A 17,679-nucleotide genomic window follows, 5' to 3' on the forward strand; every position below is an offset into this window, starting at 1 on the left:
TCAGCTGCTCAGCTCTCTAATATTTTTACATGACTGTTTCACACCTGCATCTGCTGCTGCTGCTCTAAACTCAGCAAGAAAGAGGGAACAATAGGACAGAATTGTTTCTACAGTGAATCAGGCCTCCAACTGCCCATGGAGGCCTTTATTCAATAAATTATGGCCTACAGGGAAGAAGGTCTCTTGTGAAAAGCTATAACGATTGTAGAAGTAACTTCACATGACTGCTCTTGGTACAAGATGAGCAATTTCTGTGATCTCTACTTTCTGATGATTGAGAGAGTACCACCACTGGGGTTTTCACTGTCCACAGAATTCAGGATGAGATACACAAAACAGCCCCTTAATGCCCGAGATGTTGCCCATTCTAGAAGAGAAGCATTTGCAGTATATGGTGTGAAAGAAGAAAACCAGCAACTTTACAAAAAGAATGCTACTTTTATTTTCAAATGCTGTAAAAAGCCTCATATAAATTTTTATGCTTCTATGTAACTTTCCCATCCACAACTAATGAAACAGTCTAGGAAAAATATAGCAGTTGCCATTTCGACTCCAAGAATGAGCTGCTGTAAGATATGAACATTAAAAGGACAAGGTACAGTATGTTACAATGCTTGTAATTGCTCATATTATTGAAAAAGTGAGAGCACTTCCTAAGCATTAGAGGATAACTGGGCTAAACTGCAGTATTCCCTACTTGCTGCTGCACAGGAGGAAAATCACCTCTTTAGAAGGAGCCGACGCAACACCCCGTGTACTGCTTCTGCCCATTTTTCTTAGTGTGGAGAGCTTTCAGCAAGCCCCTTTGCACTTAGGTGAATTCACCCATGTCAGATGCTGTTATTCCATACTGTATCCAACGGCTCAGGTGTTTGAACAATTGACCTATAAAAATAACACATAACTCTCCAGCAAGGCAAATTCAACAGTGCAAATGCAGTATCAATAATATTTGATTTCTGAATGCTGGCAATTTTTTTAACTCCTTTTGCACATGAAACAACCTCTGCTGATGTCCTGGAGCTAAGGCCACTCGCTCATGCTGATAGGAGATGGAACAAAGTGCAAAAGCTCAGCTGCGTTTCCCAATCCAAGGTTCCTCCCCAGTTTCAGGGTATTCAGATCCAGGATTTGGATTCAGGCTCACCCCTTCCATCGATGCACTCAAGTTTTCTCTGCTGGTACGGGTTAACTTCCCAGCAAACCTCTGATTACAATTTGCATACACAATTCCACATTTTTAACAGAAGTTAACAAAACGTACTTCCAGAAAATAATTTTTCACATGGTTGCAATCATCAAGCCATTTCAGGATCTTTGGTACTCCAAGAATAAGAAAAATAAATGGCACAGTGACAAACATCACCAAAGGAAAACACACAGCCATCCAAAGGAATAAGACATAAAATAACAACAGATATGTTGCACTTCCATTTTTTGAAGCCAGTGTAGATTAACCTTCTGTTCTCTTTAGTCCATACAGTGTCACAGTTTCACCTTTGAAAAAAACTATCCTAAAAGCAGCGGTGAATATTCTGTTTAACTTGACTTACTGATTAAAATAATGCTGTGTTTAAAAAAATCCCAAAACAACCAGAAAACAAACTACCACAATGCAGGAGCTGATGCTAAATAGGCTGCAGGCTGTTTCCCTATGGATATAACTCCTATGTGAGCACTGATATGATTAATCATCCTCAAATATAAATGAGTATTATCTTTAGTGTTACAAATATGAGGGTTGAGCTGTTTTCCCAGGTTTGTAAACCAGTGAGTATGTACAGATGTTGTTGTTTTAGCTTTAAATTGTGTATTTATCTCCCCTCCCCCAAACCCTGCAGGATAAAGAAAAAAACCCACCAGTATTTACTCAGCATTTGCAGTTTCCATGAAACTTATCTTGTCTCAGGACAGTCAAGCAAAGACTTCTGTTTATATAATGCAAATAAGGTTACTCTGGTCTTTTGAAATGTGGTGTTCGCAGGAATTCCACCTCTGGTGCACACAGTGCCCTATGAATGACATAGGAAATTAAAACTAGTAAAAATGCTATTTTGAATAGCAGTGTCCTTTGCGGCTAAGTTTGCATCGCAGGTTATTTTCTGCTCAAGCTCCTCTGTCTTATAGAATGGACTGAAGGCCTTAAAAAAGGGATTTCCTTTCCTGAGAAGACTCAGAAGCTGCTAGGGCACGGGCAGAATGAAGCCTGAAAGTGTAAAGATGGACTGAAGGGAGTGACCATCTTTGGCCAGTCTTTGGATGGATACAGGCTGAGCTTCACTACACTGAGGCGGCTAAGAACAACACTGGGGAATTGCTGAGGAACCTCGTCCCAACCGTATAAGGTGTGGGAAAAAAAATGTGGAGATCAACAAACTGTTCTCAGGTAGTGATGAACATTTAGGCAAAAGCATAAACTGTATAAATTGGATGGTCCTTGAGGCACTGGCTACTTCTCTTTGATGGCCTTAAGACTACAATTTTTTGCAGAAATGCAGTATAAATAGCATATTAGATGCTTGAAGGGAAACAAAATAATGGAGGAAAGACATCACTGAAGGCCTTGAACCTGGTAGCTGTTGGATCAGGGAAGACCACATGCACATGAATGGGCCACTGATGCACATCAATCTGGCTGGCAAGTGTATTTTTTTATGCAGAATATGAACACCCTAGTGTTTTTAAAGCAAATAACTCAGAACAGCTGCACCATGGTGCCTAACAGCAATAAATATTTCTGTAATGGCTTTATAAATAGTCCGTTCCATTTTGCCGCAAAAGCCATTCTAATGGAGCCTTCCTTACTCTATGCAAAAAATATCCTGTGCTTCACTCCAATGGGTGCTGCAGAGGTTTTAGAGTGTCTGTCATTTCCGTTCAGAGGAAGACAGAGACAGTGACTCTGCTTGTTTAATTACTAGGGAATTGTTGGTTGCTGCAAATCTCTTTTAATCAGAAAGTGACATCAAAAATCTCTGCTGTATTGTGATAGATCCAAAGTGTTGCAGATAATATGCTAGTACAGGCAGAGATACAGGTAAATTTACCAGTGACCAGTTAATTGTGAACTGTTGAGGTGTGCAATTCAATCCTCAACTGCTGCTGGACTGAGAAACAAAACCATACACTGCATATGGTGGGATTTCTGCTTCAGTTTCCTTGACCTAGGAGAAGGAGACCTGTCTCTGCGGCAAATCAGTCACACCCTGCAGACTGGGGAGAAAAGCTGTTGGATGTTCTGCCCAATTCAGTCATGGATGTTTGTGGTTCTAGGAAACTGGACTGCAGACTCATCTGATCCTTTGTAATCCCATGGTCCATGTTAGATAGAGATACTAGAAGACAATGGAGCCCACAGGAGAGTCTGACACAGGGTATTCTAGAAAGACAAGGCTAAAGCAGGATCCCTTCTGTCTGGAACTTCTCAGGGTGACAAAAAAAAGGAAAAGCAACAATTTAATCACTCTTCTAGAATACATTTTGCACTGACAGAAGAGGCTACTTGAATTACAAGCAGCAAAAAGATGATCTGCTTTACAGCAGAGGCAGGAATACAGTCCTGGAAACTCTGCCATCTCTTCAGAACTTGGAATCAGAAAATCTCCCTTCTGTGAAATATCTTTATGATTTTTATTCAGATTCCTTTTTTCTTCTGAAGTTGCCAAAAGGCATCATCATCTTAAAAAGTAATACCCATCAACTATCATTTAAAGCAAAAGTACCACTGAACAGATCACAGGGACAGTCTCACCACCACACACAGTGGGAAAAGGAAGGAAGAGAAGAAGGAATGATTAGATGATAGAGCCCTCCAGTAGACAAAAGCAAAGGTAGGCAGGGTACAAATAGGCCCACAGGACATTGCTATTTAAAATAACTCAATGTTGCCACACTCATGGGGTATCTGCAGACCACCACTGGAACACCCTAGAGCAACTATTCAGAGAATTTTGCAAATGTGGACAATGGGTTTTTATACTGCGTATCTAAAACCCAGGTAAGCAGTATAGTAACAATGCTGCATAAAAGGATATGTTTTACTCCTGGCTGGATTAGATGGTTTACAGTACAAAGCCACAGTACAGAGAGGCATAATTAACCGTTATACACACATAGGCAGTGCAGTTAAAGGGATGGATGTTCCTTTTATTCCAGTACCTTTGTATAATAAAATTAACAAAAATATTCAAATATTAAAAACAAACAAACAAAAAACCAAACAAAAAAAAAAAAAAACAAAAAACAAAAAAAAAAAAAAACCAGCCAGCTGGCACTGCCAACTAATTCCTGTAGTAGTCTCAGAAATCCTAATCCTGTAGAATTTCCTTGTGAAATTGACGCGCACCAGAGTCAATGTATTGATAACTAATGCCAAGCGGGTCTGGTGATGCAGCTACCTGAGGTTTGTGTTTTTGTATCTTTTGTGGGGTTGTGTTTTGTTTCACAACTTCCCGGCTTTCATGTAGGAAGGGATTGAGCCACGCTGCGTGAGCCCTTCAAACCTCTTGTAGGTATAATTGAGGAAAACCCAGTCTTTGGATTTGTAGTCGGGTTCCGTTGTGTTTGGCACTAGAATTCAGAAACACAAGTAAAAACAAAACAATTAAAAACCAACACTACTTCTGAGAGGACTTTTCACAGAGCACTGATATAAACCGCCTTGAGCTCTTACTCCCCTAGTCAGCAGAAGAAATCCTGTTTCTGATCAAGTCAATTTGCCTTTTTTAGTATGTCTACACACCCTCACAGGCTCATGGGAGCTTGTTAGGAGACCTTGACAAAAGCCTCTAACACAGGCAACAGGATACACAATTACAATAAACACATTTAGGATGCTTCATGCACAGCAAACACATGTATACATATTGTGCTATCCTCACCACAAACAGAAGAAAAGGGATATCCAAGTTCTCCCAATAGAATTACATATATCACACATATTTCTTTCCCAGAACTTCTTCCTTATAGCTTCAGCAAGGTTTGTACAGCCTCTTTATATTCCATGAGCAGCCCACATGGCTGGCATGCTGCACACAGACACTGATTGCAGTAGGCTTCTATATTTAGCTCCTGGTTACCGCTTTTAAAGTTCTACAATAATATTTTCAACTTAAGATACCAAGCACACCAATATCAAAGTTATGTAGGTATCTAGATGTACAGTGTCAGTGGGGCTGAAATGCCCAAACCAATACAAACGTACTTGGCATTACCCAAATACAAACTTAAACAGCTGTTCTTAGACACTGGAGATTGGTTGCTTTTGCGTTAAACTTCCTCACCATTAAATAAAAACCATTTCAGAAAAAAGCCCTAGCTTTTTGATAATTCTCATGGTTGTTAGCACGTCTACACTTATCTGTCCTCAATCAATCTTTGTTATGTATCTGCCTATCTTTAAGCAATTAATAATTAATTGAAAAGAGTGGGAGTTGGGAGAACTTGGCATATGAGAGAATCAAGCCTGTTATGTATAAAAATTTCCTACTACTTGCCAATAGAAATTAACAACTACAAAATCTTCAATGATTTGCAGAACCACCCAGGTGCATAAATCATTATGTTACCTCATCACCTGTCCGAAATGTTTTGCCCACACATATGTGAAGATTTATGTTTGGCATGAAACACAGAAGTCATTAAAGATCAAAAGCAAGTCAGTGCATAATGTTTTACCAGAATTTGGTTAGACAGACTGCATGGTAGAAAACTGCACTCTTTTCTGTGCTTGCTATATATGCAAATGCTTTTTATTAACTGTTAAAATCTGTGGGCTTTCCCCCTCCCCCCCTCCAAAGTTCTAAGGAAGTAGAAGCTATGAGAGATCATAGGTTTACATTTGGATTTGAAAGAAAGTCTCTAGATCATGTCTATTACTTTGATTAGAGCATCAGAAAAATTAATATAAACCAACAACAACAACAGCATCTGGCTCGTCAGAGATAGAAATTTGGGATTTACAACAGGAGTCTCACCTGGCTGTAAAATATCAGATTCAGGAAATTCATCGAAGTTGGAAGTATCATCAATACTTTTGATTTCTATAGGGATTGCAGCTGGTCTTTCCCTGCAAAGAGAAACAAGTGCCAGAAGAGTGAATAGTAGGAAGAGATAAGTTAAAACTGGATTTTAATGTAACTTTTTACAGTAACAACATGCCTTTAAAACACAAAGGTTTCATTGAGTCCATCAGTGATGTATCTGACTTGCCTGTTTGCTGACACCCTGGGGAGATTTACTGGTTTCCTATCTGGCATTAGTACCTTCTTGACAAACATAATTTTCCCATTAATCAAAACAGCATTCCACACTTATCTGCCATATCCCTATTACTATGATCTTAGTTGTCACCAAGAACCACTGTGGTTCATTTCATAAACCCAGCTGAGCAGGACTTTATTTGCATTTGGAGCCATCAGATGTGTTACAATTCCAGTGCTCAGCAGCATCCTGGACCTCATCCAAATACCTGTCAACTGTAGTTCCTATTTCTGACACTCAGTCACCAGTATCTCTCATCCAAAATGGGTTGGCTCTGACATGTTACTGCTTTATTAGCTGAACAATTAGGGAGCCCTTTAATAAGTCTTAAGAGTGGCTTTCAAAATTGCTTAAGTGGTGTGTCCCACGAAAGCATTCAAACTGGAACACGGCACTGTGGGGAAGTCATTAATTTACACCCGTAAACTTATTACAGTTGTAATGATTACAATTATAATTAAATACACTTCTGAGTGGAACAGGGAAACCATTTCACCAGGTTGCCAAATGTGGCATGAACAGATATGTTACTGCTCTTGCTGCTTATTAATACCTCCCATGCTGAGGAGAGGAATTAAATGAGGCTTTCTGCACCAGAGGAAATGAGAAGTACAAGAGCTGTACAATCACATGGCCTCAGCATGTATTTTCATGTAGAAAATTCAGTATTACTGAAAAAAACACCAACAAAAAAGACTACCTCAGATCTTAAGGAGAGCTGAACAATAGCCATCATTTCAACTGAAAGGATCTGTGTGGTCACCAAATTCTGCTCTAAAGCTGTTATCACTTTGGGTATGTGCAGCTGTAGCTCAGAATCTGCAGGCGCAAGCTCAGGCCGGAGCTGGCACAGCTGCCTCAGCCATACCCTCTACCCAGGCTTGGCCCAGCAGAATTTGGCCACAGAGGTGAGTCAGTGCGCCTCTGCCCAGTGCGCTGTAGACATACCGGTTCCTTCAGGTGTAGTATCTGCAGCATGCAATAGAGACATGCCCTGTATTTTCCTCTCACTTGCTGCCTCTTGCCTCTTCATTCATCTATTTCCCCTGCATTTTTGGAATAGAGTTTGCTTTTCTTGTGTTCCTAGTACAAAAAAAGTTAATTATAGCAATAGCTGCAGAGCCCATTACTACTGGAAGAGGAGCTCTCTGCTGACGTCAGAGTATGCATCAGGAATAACACAGCCACCCTACCACAGTTTCTTTCCATCCTGGGCACTCTGGGGCAATCTGAGGCATCTCAAGGCATTTAAGTTCTGACCAGATCTGTGAATGTCAGCAAGGCCTGAAAATCTTTGCTGTCACCCACCTACTGCGAGTAGCTGCCTTTCAAAATGAAAGATAAATTGGAAATAATTATCCTTGACATTATAGTACATGAAATTCTTGCTTTCATGGCTTTTATTCCTTTGTGTGTATGTATCTATGCATACCTGATGTGTCCCCAGTCCACTCCCTCAAAAAATGGGTGACTTTTTATTTCTTCTACTCCGTTACTACCAATTCTATTTTCTGAGTCGATACAAAACCTGAAAAAGTGGAAAAAATAAAGGAAAAGTTACAGTCAATGCAAACAGAAGCAACAGCAAATAAAAGTGCTGTGGCACCCTGTATCAGGAATGTGAGGAAGCCGTTTCCAATTGTTCCATCACTTGGGGTAATGTAAAAGCAGCCTGTTGCATCTAGGAGAAGCAGAATACTGTTAGAGTCCCAAAACAAAAAGCTATGATGACAACATCCTACACTGCTGCATCCCCATCTTCAAGGTTTGTGAAAAGTTGCAGCAGTTCTAGCTGTGTAAAATTAGTTTGGAATGGAGGCTAAGTCCCTACCACTGAAAACTCCTCTGCATGTTCTCAACTATTTAAAATCCATGTTTCCAAGTCAAACTAACAGGAACAGATACATTCAGTGAAACAGGACCACTCTCTGATGTCACATTTTGGAACTACAATGAGCCAGACACATTCAAAGCATGCCATGTCCCTATTCTCCCTACCATCTCCTTTTCCCTCTCCTTAGAGGACCAGGTGCTGGTGGTACAAAGACCCAAGGCCTATTTGCGATATGGCCCAGCTGCATAACCTCATCTCAGACTCTACAAGACACTCAATTTATGAGAAGCAGCTGTGAGAAAGTCGATAGAGTCAAGTAAGAAGAACCAGGTGAAAATGGAGACAGAGATAGGATTGTTCCCTGCTTCGGTAGGCAGGAGAAAAGACACCAACAGCAGAAAGTATAAAATCCTGAAATAAAAAAATAGGGAGGTGAAAACTCTCTGACAGCAACTCAGTGACATCAGGGATTTGTTCCAATGACTAGCAGAGGCTGACACTTCTCCCCTGGACTGATGTCTCCCTGGACCAATGCCTAAGCTGCCTGGAAAAGACTCTCATCAGAAGTAGCTCGTAAAGGAGATGATGAGCATACATACCAATGCTTAGTATAGGAGTTATTAAAACCTAGCTATTTTTTGTGTGTTAGCAAAGCTAAAACTGCTTTATATTTTTACATTGTCCTTGCAGTCTCTTTAAGTATGGCCAAAGATGTCACAAATGCCACAAAGAGGAAGGCTTACAATAACAGGAAAAAACACCCATGTCAAACAAAAAGCTTGGTCCTGCCAAGTGTGGAGTCACCTGATGACCTCCTGGAAATCGGGACTACTTGGTAGCATGGGGATGTGGGCCTCCTGTTGCTCTAAAACTCAGCTGGCCTTTGTTAAATGAAATCCTGTTTGCCTATATGAGCAAAGCCTCTGGTGGCTGATTTAGTTATCCTGAACCCAGTCTCTCCACATGATCACGTCATTCAGATTCACAAGGCACTTTTCACATGAGCAAACGGCAATACAAAAAAAGTCACCATCTCACTAGTTAGGGAAATATTCAGCAGGTGATTTAGTAACATAGCAAGTTAGGCTGTAACTGTCTCCAGTTATAGTCTGTAATGAATGTTCTTTTACTTGTAGTCAAGTGTCACTTGGGAAAAACACTGCTTACATTTCTACTGTACCCCAGCCAGTTGGTTGATGCCAAGTACTAATAATAGACCCCAAACCTTGTATAACAGTTAGCCAGACCAGACTGCAGGACTTGTCAGGCTTTGTCTGAACTTAAGCTTATTTTAGATCGGTTTTATCTATATTCATAAAAGAAAAAAGAAACTTCAGCTTTGTCTGCAACTTCCTTTAAGTTGAAATATATGTTGTCTGAACTTGTCCAAGATGTAATGGATAAAATACCCAATGGCCAGCTGTTTGTTGCCTAACCTGCTGGTTTGACCTCATTTTAGTAAATGGCCTATAACAAAAGCTGGCTTACCCTAATTTAAACCCTTCCATGTATGGAGAAAAACTAATAAATTCAAGTAGTCATTGTATAAGTAAGTTCATGAGCAAGACATATTAACAAATATACTGCCTGAAATATCTAAAAATGCTCCAAACACATCCAAGACTGAGGAGGAAGAAATCCTCAGCAGCAACACTGTACTCTTTCCAGCAAAGATGGGATGCTGACAACACACAGGACAGGTAATTGGAACACTAGAGACATAGATACTGAACCCATAATAAATCCATTACACACAAACATTAATGAGGATTAGAAATAATAATTTGAATTGTTAGTATCACTGTAACTGGATTAAGGGTAACTATTTGTTGTATTTACATTCGTTGTATGCTACTGGAGCACTGCTTGGACTAATAATAATTCTAGCTCTCGGCTCTGCCTATGAAGCATGCTCCCCTTTTTGCCTGTAACAAAATTGTGTGTGTAATATTATTGGGGGAGGAGGGGGGAAGGTAGGAATCAAAGTCAAAACCCACCCTCCACATCCCCCCCCCCCCCCCAAAGAAACCCCTCTAAGGACAAGAAAGCATTTCTGCCTGACCTTGACACCAAAACCCGTTGCAAAAACTTCAATGCAAACTGAATGGATTCAAAACTGTCATTTTGGAAAAAGTGAGTATCCAAAGATTTCTGTTCAGTCTGTTAAATTGTGGTGAGTGGTTATTTTCTAGTTCCCTCTGAGAAGACAAAAATTGTGTGTTAATCACCTTCTTTTCAGTCTGCTCTGTTTCCCCTCATACTGTGGTACAAATGAAGATCATTACAGCTTATTCCTCTAACTTAAACAAATGGCAAAGGGAAAAAAGATGATGGATAGTGATACAGAAGAAACCAGCTTTCCCTCTAATCTAAAGTTTCCTTCATGCAGAACGGAAAGTTAACCTAATGGAAGATGACCATGTCTGGGTAAGTGGCCAGAAGTGGGCTTTTGTTACTGACCTTAGAATTAAATCCTTTGCTTTTTCTGAAATGGGCACCTCTGGAGGAAATACCAATGTTTCTTTCCAGTTCATAACTTTCCTGTAAGTCTCTTGTGGTGTTTCTGAGCAGAAAGGTGGATAGCCTGTACAAACAAATGGAAATATTAACAAGCTTTTCCCAGAAGAGGAAAGTGACCTGGGCCTCTGCTTTTGCCACTAGGGCTCCCGAATCTAACCGGTAGCACCACCAAAAGTTTTCTCTTTTGTAATGCAGGATTAAAGGCTATTTTGTTACTTCCAGTAATGAGATTGAACTGCAAATACATTTAAGAGTGAACAGTTACTCACTGAACCAGCTGAGGCATCACCTCTTGTTGTCTTTTTGGAAAGGAGGAAGGACTTAAAGGTTTTCTGGAAGTTGAATTTGGGGCTTACTTCAGGTAGAACAATGAAATTCTGGAACCTCTACTATGCAGGGGATCAGACTCACTGGATTAATGAATCCTCTACCTCTGAACCTTTTGAATGATTCTTAAGTAGGGTTCTTTCACATACCTATTAGCATTTCATACATAATCACTCCCAAAGACCACCAGTCACAAAGCTTGTTGTACCCAGTTTGCATAAATACTTCTGGTGCAATATAGTCTGGGGTTCCAACAGTAGAATATGCCTGGAAAGAAAGAATAAACTCTTTAGAAGATAAAGACTATATTTGCACACTTTGCAAACCCTTTTCCTGGGGATACACATATAGGAGCATGTTATTTGGATGGACAAGAATTCCTAACTTGAGAATTCATACTATCTAAAATCCCAAGAACATTATTCTTTTACATGAGTAACCATAGAGAACCTTGAAAATAAATGGAAATCATCCTCCTAAAAGTGATGAAGTAATGTAATATTCCCACTGCAATATCAGAAGGTCATCTTAGCTGAAGATTCAGGTATCCACCAAAATACACAAGAAGTTCTATTGTTGTTGGCTTTAAAGAGGAAAGAAAAGAAAAAGAAAAGAAGGAATAACCAGTGGTAGATTGCCATGTGTTACACTGGTGATAAATAGCTGTTGGATGTACTACCTTGTCTTTATTGCAGAATTAATTTGTGCTATTTCTGGGCCCAGACTCCATCCTTTTAACCTTTTAAAAGCCTGTATGATTCTGGTTAACAATTAGATCTTGAGCTATTTGGGAATTTCTCTCCACCAATGGAAAAGTTTGCACAGGATTGTGGGGTAAGAAAAAAAAGAAAAACAAACAAAAAAGTTTTTACTTTAATTTTCTGAGAAGAAACAAACCACTTCATTTTATTAAACAGAGCCAAGATGTTCAGTTTTGCACCAATGGAAAGCCAAGAACACGGCTCCTTTTTAAAACACTGTTTATAAAAGTTGTCATATTGGCCTTTTATTCTCTCTGTTGGGCTGCCTCGTGATTCACCTAGCTTCATCAGAAAGTTCTACCACATCAGTCATAACTGACACGTAGATGTAGTCTTTTCAGGGATTAACTCCGAGCAGGAGTAAGGGTGTGAAATACAGTCCCTATGAGGCAGCGTGACTGCAACTTAATCGTACTATGTCTCATGAGGCAAGAAAAAAACAACCAAAAGCTTCTTGGGAATCCTGCAGCACATCACTTTTAAACCAGAGGGTGCAAAGTAAAAGGTTCCAAAATTTGAAAACTGCAGGTTTTGCAACTGTTATTTGGTGAAAATCACGAGCAGGGCTGAAATTCTGAAGTCCCATGGCTGACAGATACTTTCTTTTGATTCAGTTAATGCCACAGCTCCCTTTTATTACTTGACCACTCTTCATTATAAACGCAGGCTGCAGGACTTCAGTGCCATAGCCTCCACTGCCTTTGAATCACATTCCCATTCAGCACAAGGACAAACAAATTTTCCCCATGATTCTCTGAATAAGAATCACACAAGCTCTGCATCTTCTTGCAACACTGAACTGCAGGAGCTCATAAACAGTGTCAGTACCACATCAGTCTAGGAGACAAACTCAAAATACAGCTTTTCTAAGTGGTTACTGACACTTGAGGTTATTTAGTCCAGGTGTTTATAAGGGAAGCAAAGGCACAGAGAAGAGCAGGGTCTCGCTAATCACAGATCTGAAATCAGATGAAGCAACCCTGATCCTAGAGCTATTCCACAACTGGAATCACTAGACCATCTTCTTTTGAGTTATTTTCAATATTGGGAGCTTGAAAAGAGCAACATCTATAGCAGCTGAGGGCCTTTCAGGCTTTAAAGAAACAGTAGCATTAATGCAGAGCTCTTATTTAACATTTTCTGTAAACAGTTTAAAAGGAAAAAAAATTACACATAATTTTAATAACTCACCAGCTGTCGCCTGTTCTTCTTCCATGTTTCTGCTTTTCTCTTTGAGTTCATGTTCTGAAATGCTAATTTATAAAGCAGTTATTAGGTAATAAATGTATTTGTGAGAATTAAAAGAAAATATACAACTATTCTGATTTCAAAGAATAACTATTTTGTATCTTTAAAATGCTTTAGTCTAGAAACAAATAGTCGTAACCGGAGATGGGAAAATAATAACAACTACTGTCCAATTTGCAGCTGAAACTCATCTAAGTAGGATACAGTAGTAATTCTAAATTAGCACTTCCTGAAAGTTTTACACATTGATCTGGGATAAGCAGCACTTATTGTTGCAGCTGGCAAAATATATTCAGATGCAGGCAATGGTATTTTTAAGCAACAAGTGAAGAATTCAGGAACTGCAGAGGAACTTTGCATTTATAGAATAACACGCTAATGTGGCTGTGTCACCAAGGCATGCTGATGAACAACTTTACTCTTGGAAAAAGCTTAATGAGATTGTCGCTGACTTTCAGTAAGGTGGCACGGGAAACCCATGTCCCTTCTGAAAGAGCACTTCTCTAAGTTCCTAACATTGTTCTGAAAAATACATTAAAATGCAGACACATTATGTGTATTTGTATCTGCATATGGATGTGCAAAAATACATAGACACTGCAGAAATTATGATTTTTCCTGTGAAATGCTTCCCTGGCTGAGGGAACATGCATTTCCAGTTTTCCAATTAAATGCAATCAGCCTGACCAATCTTGCTTATCCCAATAGACAGAAGTTAGAATGTGGCATAGCTGCAGCTCAGAACTATTTAAATGTTTAACTAGGACACTGTCTACTTACAGAAGTCACTTGGTGGGTTGTGTGTAAGGTTCCTGTAGAACTCTGTTCTGTGAGCTTTTTTTAAACCTGTGCATAGTCCAAAATCAGACAGTTTTACATGACCCTAAAAAAAAAAAAAAAAAGGAATAAATATATACAGATAGATAGATCAGAGAAGTCGAAAACATAGTTTAGAAAGGTAGTGCTTGAAAATGAAAGTTTTAATAATTGCACATGCCTTCTCAGGCCATGATGGACTTGCACAGGACTACCTAACCCAGGACAACTAGGCAAATAATGACTGAATCTTGGTGTATTTGAGAGTGTGTTTCCTCCCAAACAGGTTATTGCCCCCTGGGAACAGTTGTAACTACAATGCTGCATAAGCTGAGGGAAGCTAGTTTGCCTAGTTTTGTTTTCAGCTGGATACCACTGAGACTGCAGAAGCCTTCAGGACAAAATTCCTTTGTTTTGCTTTGATGCTAACCTGGCTTTAATCAGGTTTCCAGACATCAGTGCTAGATAGTCTACAGACTTGTATATGATGCTTACTATATGCATTCAATGGCTTGTTATAGTTAGTCTAACAGACAGACTCACCTCCACTGGCAAGTAGGTACTAAAACAAGGAAGGTAACTGTAGGAATTGAATTGGTTATCTAACACTGTCTGAATGTTTCATGCTTTCATTCATCTTGAAGTAACCAAGGTTATCAGTTTTTAATGTGTATGACTATAATATCATAGATTTGTTTAGGCTGGAAAAGATCTTTAATATCGATTCCAACTGTTAACCTAGCACTGCCAAGCCCACTGCTAAACCATGTCCCTAAGAATACGAGCATCTGGGCATCTTCTCACTTAAAAGTCTTGCCTTACAAGGGTTAAAATGTTTTTCAATTAAAGCCAAGGGTGGGTTTACTTCAACTATATCAGTGTTCTACAGGGAAAAGACAGGGACCACTTTCTGCCTTTACTCCAGCTAGCTTAAATCACTGGTGTGGCACTACTGGTTCCCACTGATTAGCACGACTATAAATGGCTTTATCTGTTTAAAGCATAGGCAGTTTATATGCACATTACATGCCTTAGCATCCAGCAGGAGGTTATCTGGTTTAATATCTCTGTGGATGAATCCCAGCTGGTGAATAGCATCTATGGCCAGCACAGTTTCAGAAATGTAAAACTGTGTCTCCTCTTCTGATAAGGTGTCTTTCTTCATTAATAAGGTCATCATGTCACCTAATCAAAGAGATGAAAATACAGCTTAGAAATCAGAACATTTTAATCACAAGACTAATTCCACACGAAACCCCAGTAGAATCCAAATTTAACCTTGCAACTGGCCTTATAGCTACTAATTATAAAGCTATTACGGCAAGGACCTACAAACCCAACATACTTTTTTAGTAAACTGAATGTAAACCTGTTGAAAATCCTAAATATGAATAGCCCAGGAAGTGAATTTTAACATATAATGCATATATTGTACAAATAAACTGTTTAAACAGGAGTTTTTATTGTTGTTTTTACTGTTACTAGCTTCAGCGGTAAAAATCAGAACATTGGATTAGAATAATTATTTAATCCAAGTCTACTTTAACACCGCTTTATAACTTTGCTCCTTCCCCTAAAAATCAGGCATGGTCACATTACTAAGACTTGATTCAAAACAGCATTAAAATTTTTGTCACCACAAATTTTACAGCATGTTTGTTTCTAACATTTTACAAAGCTGACAGCAAGAGCTAAGGAAAAAGTACTTGTAATGACCTAATACTCCAACATGCAGCTTACCTCCAGGCAAGAACTCCATGATCAGGTAAAGATTTCTTTTATCCTGAAAGCTGTAAAACATTTTCACTACCCAGGCTCCATCTGCTTCAACCAAAATATCTCTTTCTGCTCGGATATGGGCCACCTAAAATTTAAAAGAAAGAAAAAATTATTAAAGGACAATTTAAGTATTTCAAAGGGAAACACCATATTATTGCCCAGTCTTACAATATATTGCCATGATCTTTAGGAAAGAAACTATTTTTCATGCTCTCTTCATAGTTTCATACTAGATCCTACAAAGTCCTCCCAAAATACCCACCAGGAACCCACAGAAGTCAACTCAATGTTGAAAAAGACCTGTTCACTCAACTTTGCAGAAGCAATCTCTAGAAACACAAAACATAGCTTGTTAAGCTGGTTTTGTTTGTTTGGAAAGAACTGACAAAGGTGGTGGAAAAGTGCAATTCCCATTTTTTACTATACCTAAAATGAAACAGAAACATTAAATAGAAGTCACAAACCTGACCCTCAGAGCTTTATAAGGCACATGTAGTGTCCCTGATGCAAGCTTAGACAAAAATTCCATGTGCAAATACTGACAAAGTTATTAGAAAAGGCCAGAGCTGGTCTTACAGAATTTGAGAACCAAGAGGTAAATGGTAAATGCATTATGATTACTGTCACAAGGTACCAGATCTCTCATACACATATACAAAGAAACAAATTGCTAATAGCAACTTCTATGCATATATCTCAGTTTAAACTTGGCAAGACAAGCATTGGAATTCTCCTCTAGGAAGAGTGACAGTGTCTAATTATTTCCTGCAAAACCCAATTCCTTCATTGCTGTGAAGAAAGAAATGCCTGACTTACAGTGAACTACTGTCTAGTTCCCAAATTACCATTGCACACGTTAATGATTGTGCACATACCCCTTCCAGATGATACGCAGGGACTGCTACTATGCACATGCTCCTTTTGCATAGCAAACCTTATTTAAACTGCATGGCATATGCCTTGGCCAAGTGGGAAAAAGGCTGGGATGAGTTTCAGCCCACAGATGACAGCAGATAACAAGCTCAGTGGCCAGTACTGAAGCAGTGCAAAAATGGTAATGGTCTTGGGCTACGTAAGCAGGGGGAAAGTGAAGAAAAGATAGAGCCATTCCTCCAAGTGAGGTGCATGAAGCTGGTCCAGAACTGATATAGCCACCACTGCTGCTGATGGGCAAGCGAGGTTCAGAATATATGACATTCCTCAGGCTATTCCAGCCCCAGCTGAAGCCTTGGGGGAAAATAACCCCAAACACAGAGAGCTGTTACTCCATGAATTCACTGGGAACTAATAATAGAGATTGGATCTAATAATAGAGATGGTGTGTTTCACCGGAATGTACCCTCATACTTCAGGAAAATGAAAGACATGCATGGGAAAATACTTCTTAACAGCTCTTAAGATTTTCATTATTCATACACAAGAAAACACCTTCTGTAGAGAAAATATGTACTACTATTCCAGCTTCAAGGGCTGTCTTCTGCATCTCTTCCCCAATTCTACTGGCCAGGAGCATCTTTACATGTACGTGTTCTTTCCACAGGGTTTCACAAAGCACTGGGTTCTCTCTCTGTAGTAGGCACTCCAACTTTGATTTATCTAGCTCTGTTCTCATCAGAAAATATTTCTTTCCACCCTCCACTCCTCAATGTGGCTATAAAATACAATATTAAAACCTTGCTTAAAAAACAGCCAGGATATCTCTCAATGCTATCAGGCTTGAAAAAAGACAACAACAACAACAATAATAATAATATTATTATCATCTTCTTGCATTTGTGTCCTGTGCTGCTTTCCACTGAACAAACCAGGCAATGAAAATTACAGCAGAGAAACACTCTCCAGGGAAGACTTCCATCACAAATGAAATGGAGAGTGAGAGCTCATCCTCCTTGTCACATCAGGTTACAAAACCAGGACAGGGCTTTGACCAGAGGGCCACAGGCATCCTGGCTGCTGTGCAGAACATGCTGCTCCTCTAGTCCCCTATATTCAGGGCATTGGCTTGAGGAGACAAAACGTCTGTGCCAGGAGAAAAGAAAAAAAAGTAGAAGTACCACTGCTGGGAAATGTAATACAAGAGCAAATGATGAGTAAGGTTTGGACGTGGGTTTAATAAGGAAAAGACCTCTCTTA

General features: G+C 39.4%; 1 protein-coding gene across 10 annotated transcripts in view; it reads right to left on the minus strand.

Annotated features, from left to right (window-relative positions):
• Positions 1–418: 418 nt before the first annotated feature.
• Positions 419–17,679, minus strand: part of STK38L (serine/threonine kinase 38 like) — a 51,488-nt gene continuing 34,227 nt past the window's right edge. For 8 of the 10 annotated variants that reach the window (XM_065673692.1, XM_065673682.1, XM_065673713.1 and 5 more), the window contains 9 exons: positions 15,508–15,631; positions 14,798–14,952; positions 13,732–13,834; positions 12,895–12,956; positions 11,092–11,209; positions 10,556–10,679; positions 7,694–7,789; positions 5,976–6,067; positions 419–4,569 (listed from right to left, as the gene is read on the minus strand). In XM_065673692.1, the coding sequence (XP_065529764.1) occupies positions 4,442–4,569; positions 5,976–6,067; positions 7,694–7,789; positions 10,556–10,679; positions 11,092–11,209; positions 12,895–12,956; positions 13,732–13,834; positions 14,798–14,952; positions 15,508–15,631 (1,002 nt within the window). In that variant the 3' untranslated portion in view covers positions 419–4,441. Of the gene's footprint in view, positions 4,570–5,975; positions 6,068–7,209; positions 7,587–7,693; positions 7,790–10,555; positions 10,680–11,091; positions 11,210–12,894; positions 12,957–13,731; positions 13,835–14,797; positions 14,953–15,507; positions 15,632–17,679 lie in introns of those variants that run through there. The other 2 variants (XR_010611439.1, XR_010611438.1) reach the window with 2 other exon arrangements.

Source organism: Lathamus discolor, chromosome 1 (genome assembly GCF_037157495.1).
Source record: "Lathamus discolor isolate bLatDis1 chromosome 1, bLatDis1.hap1, whole genome shotgun sequence".
Taxonomy (NCBI): domain Eukaryota; kingdom Metazoa; phylum Chordata; class Aves; order Psittaciformes; family Psittacidae; genus Lathamus; species Lathamus discolor.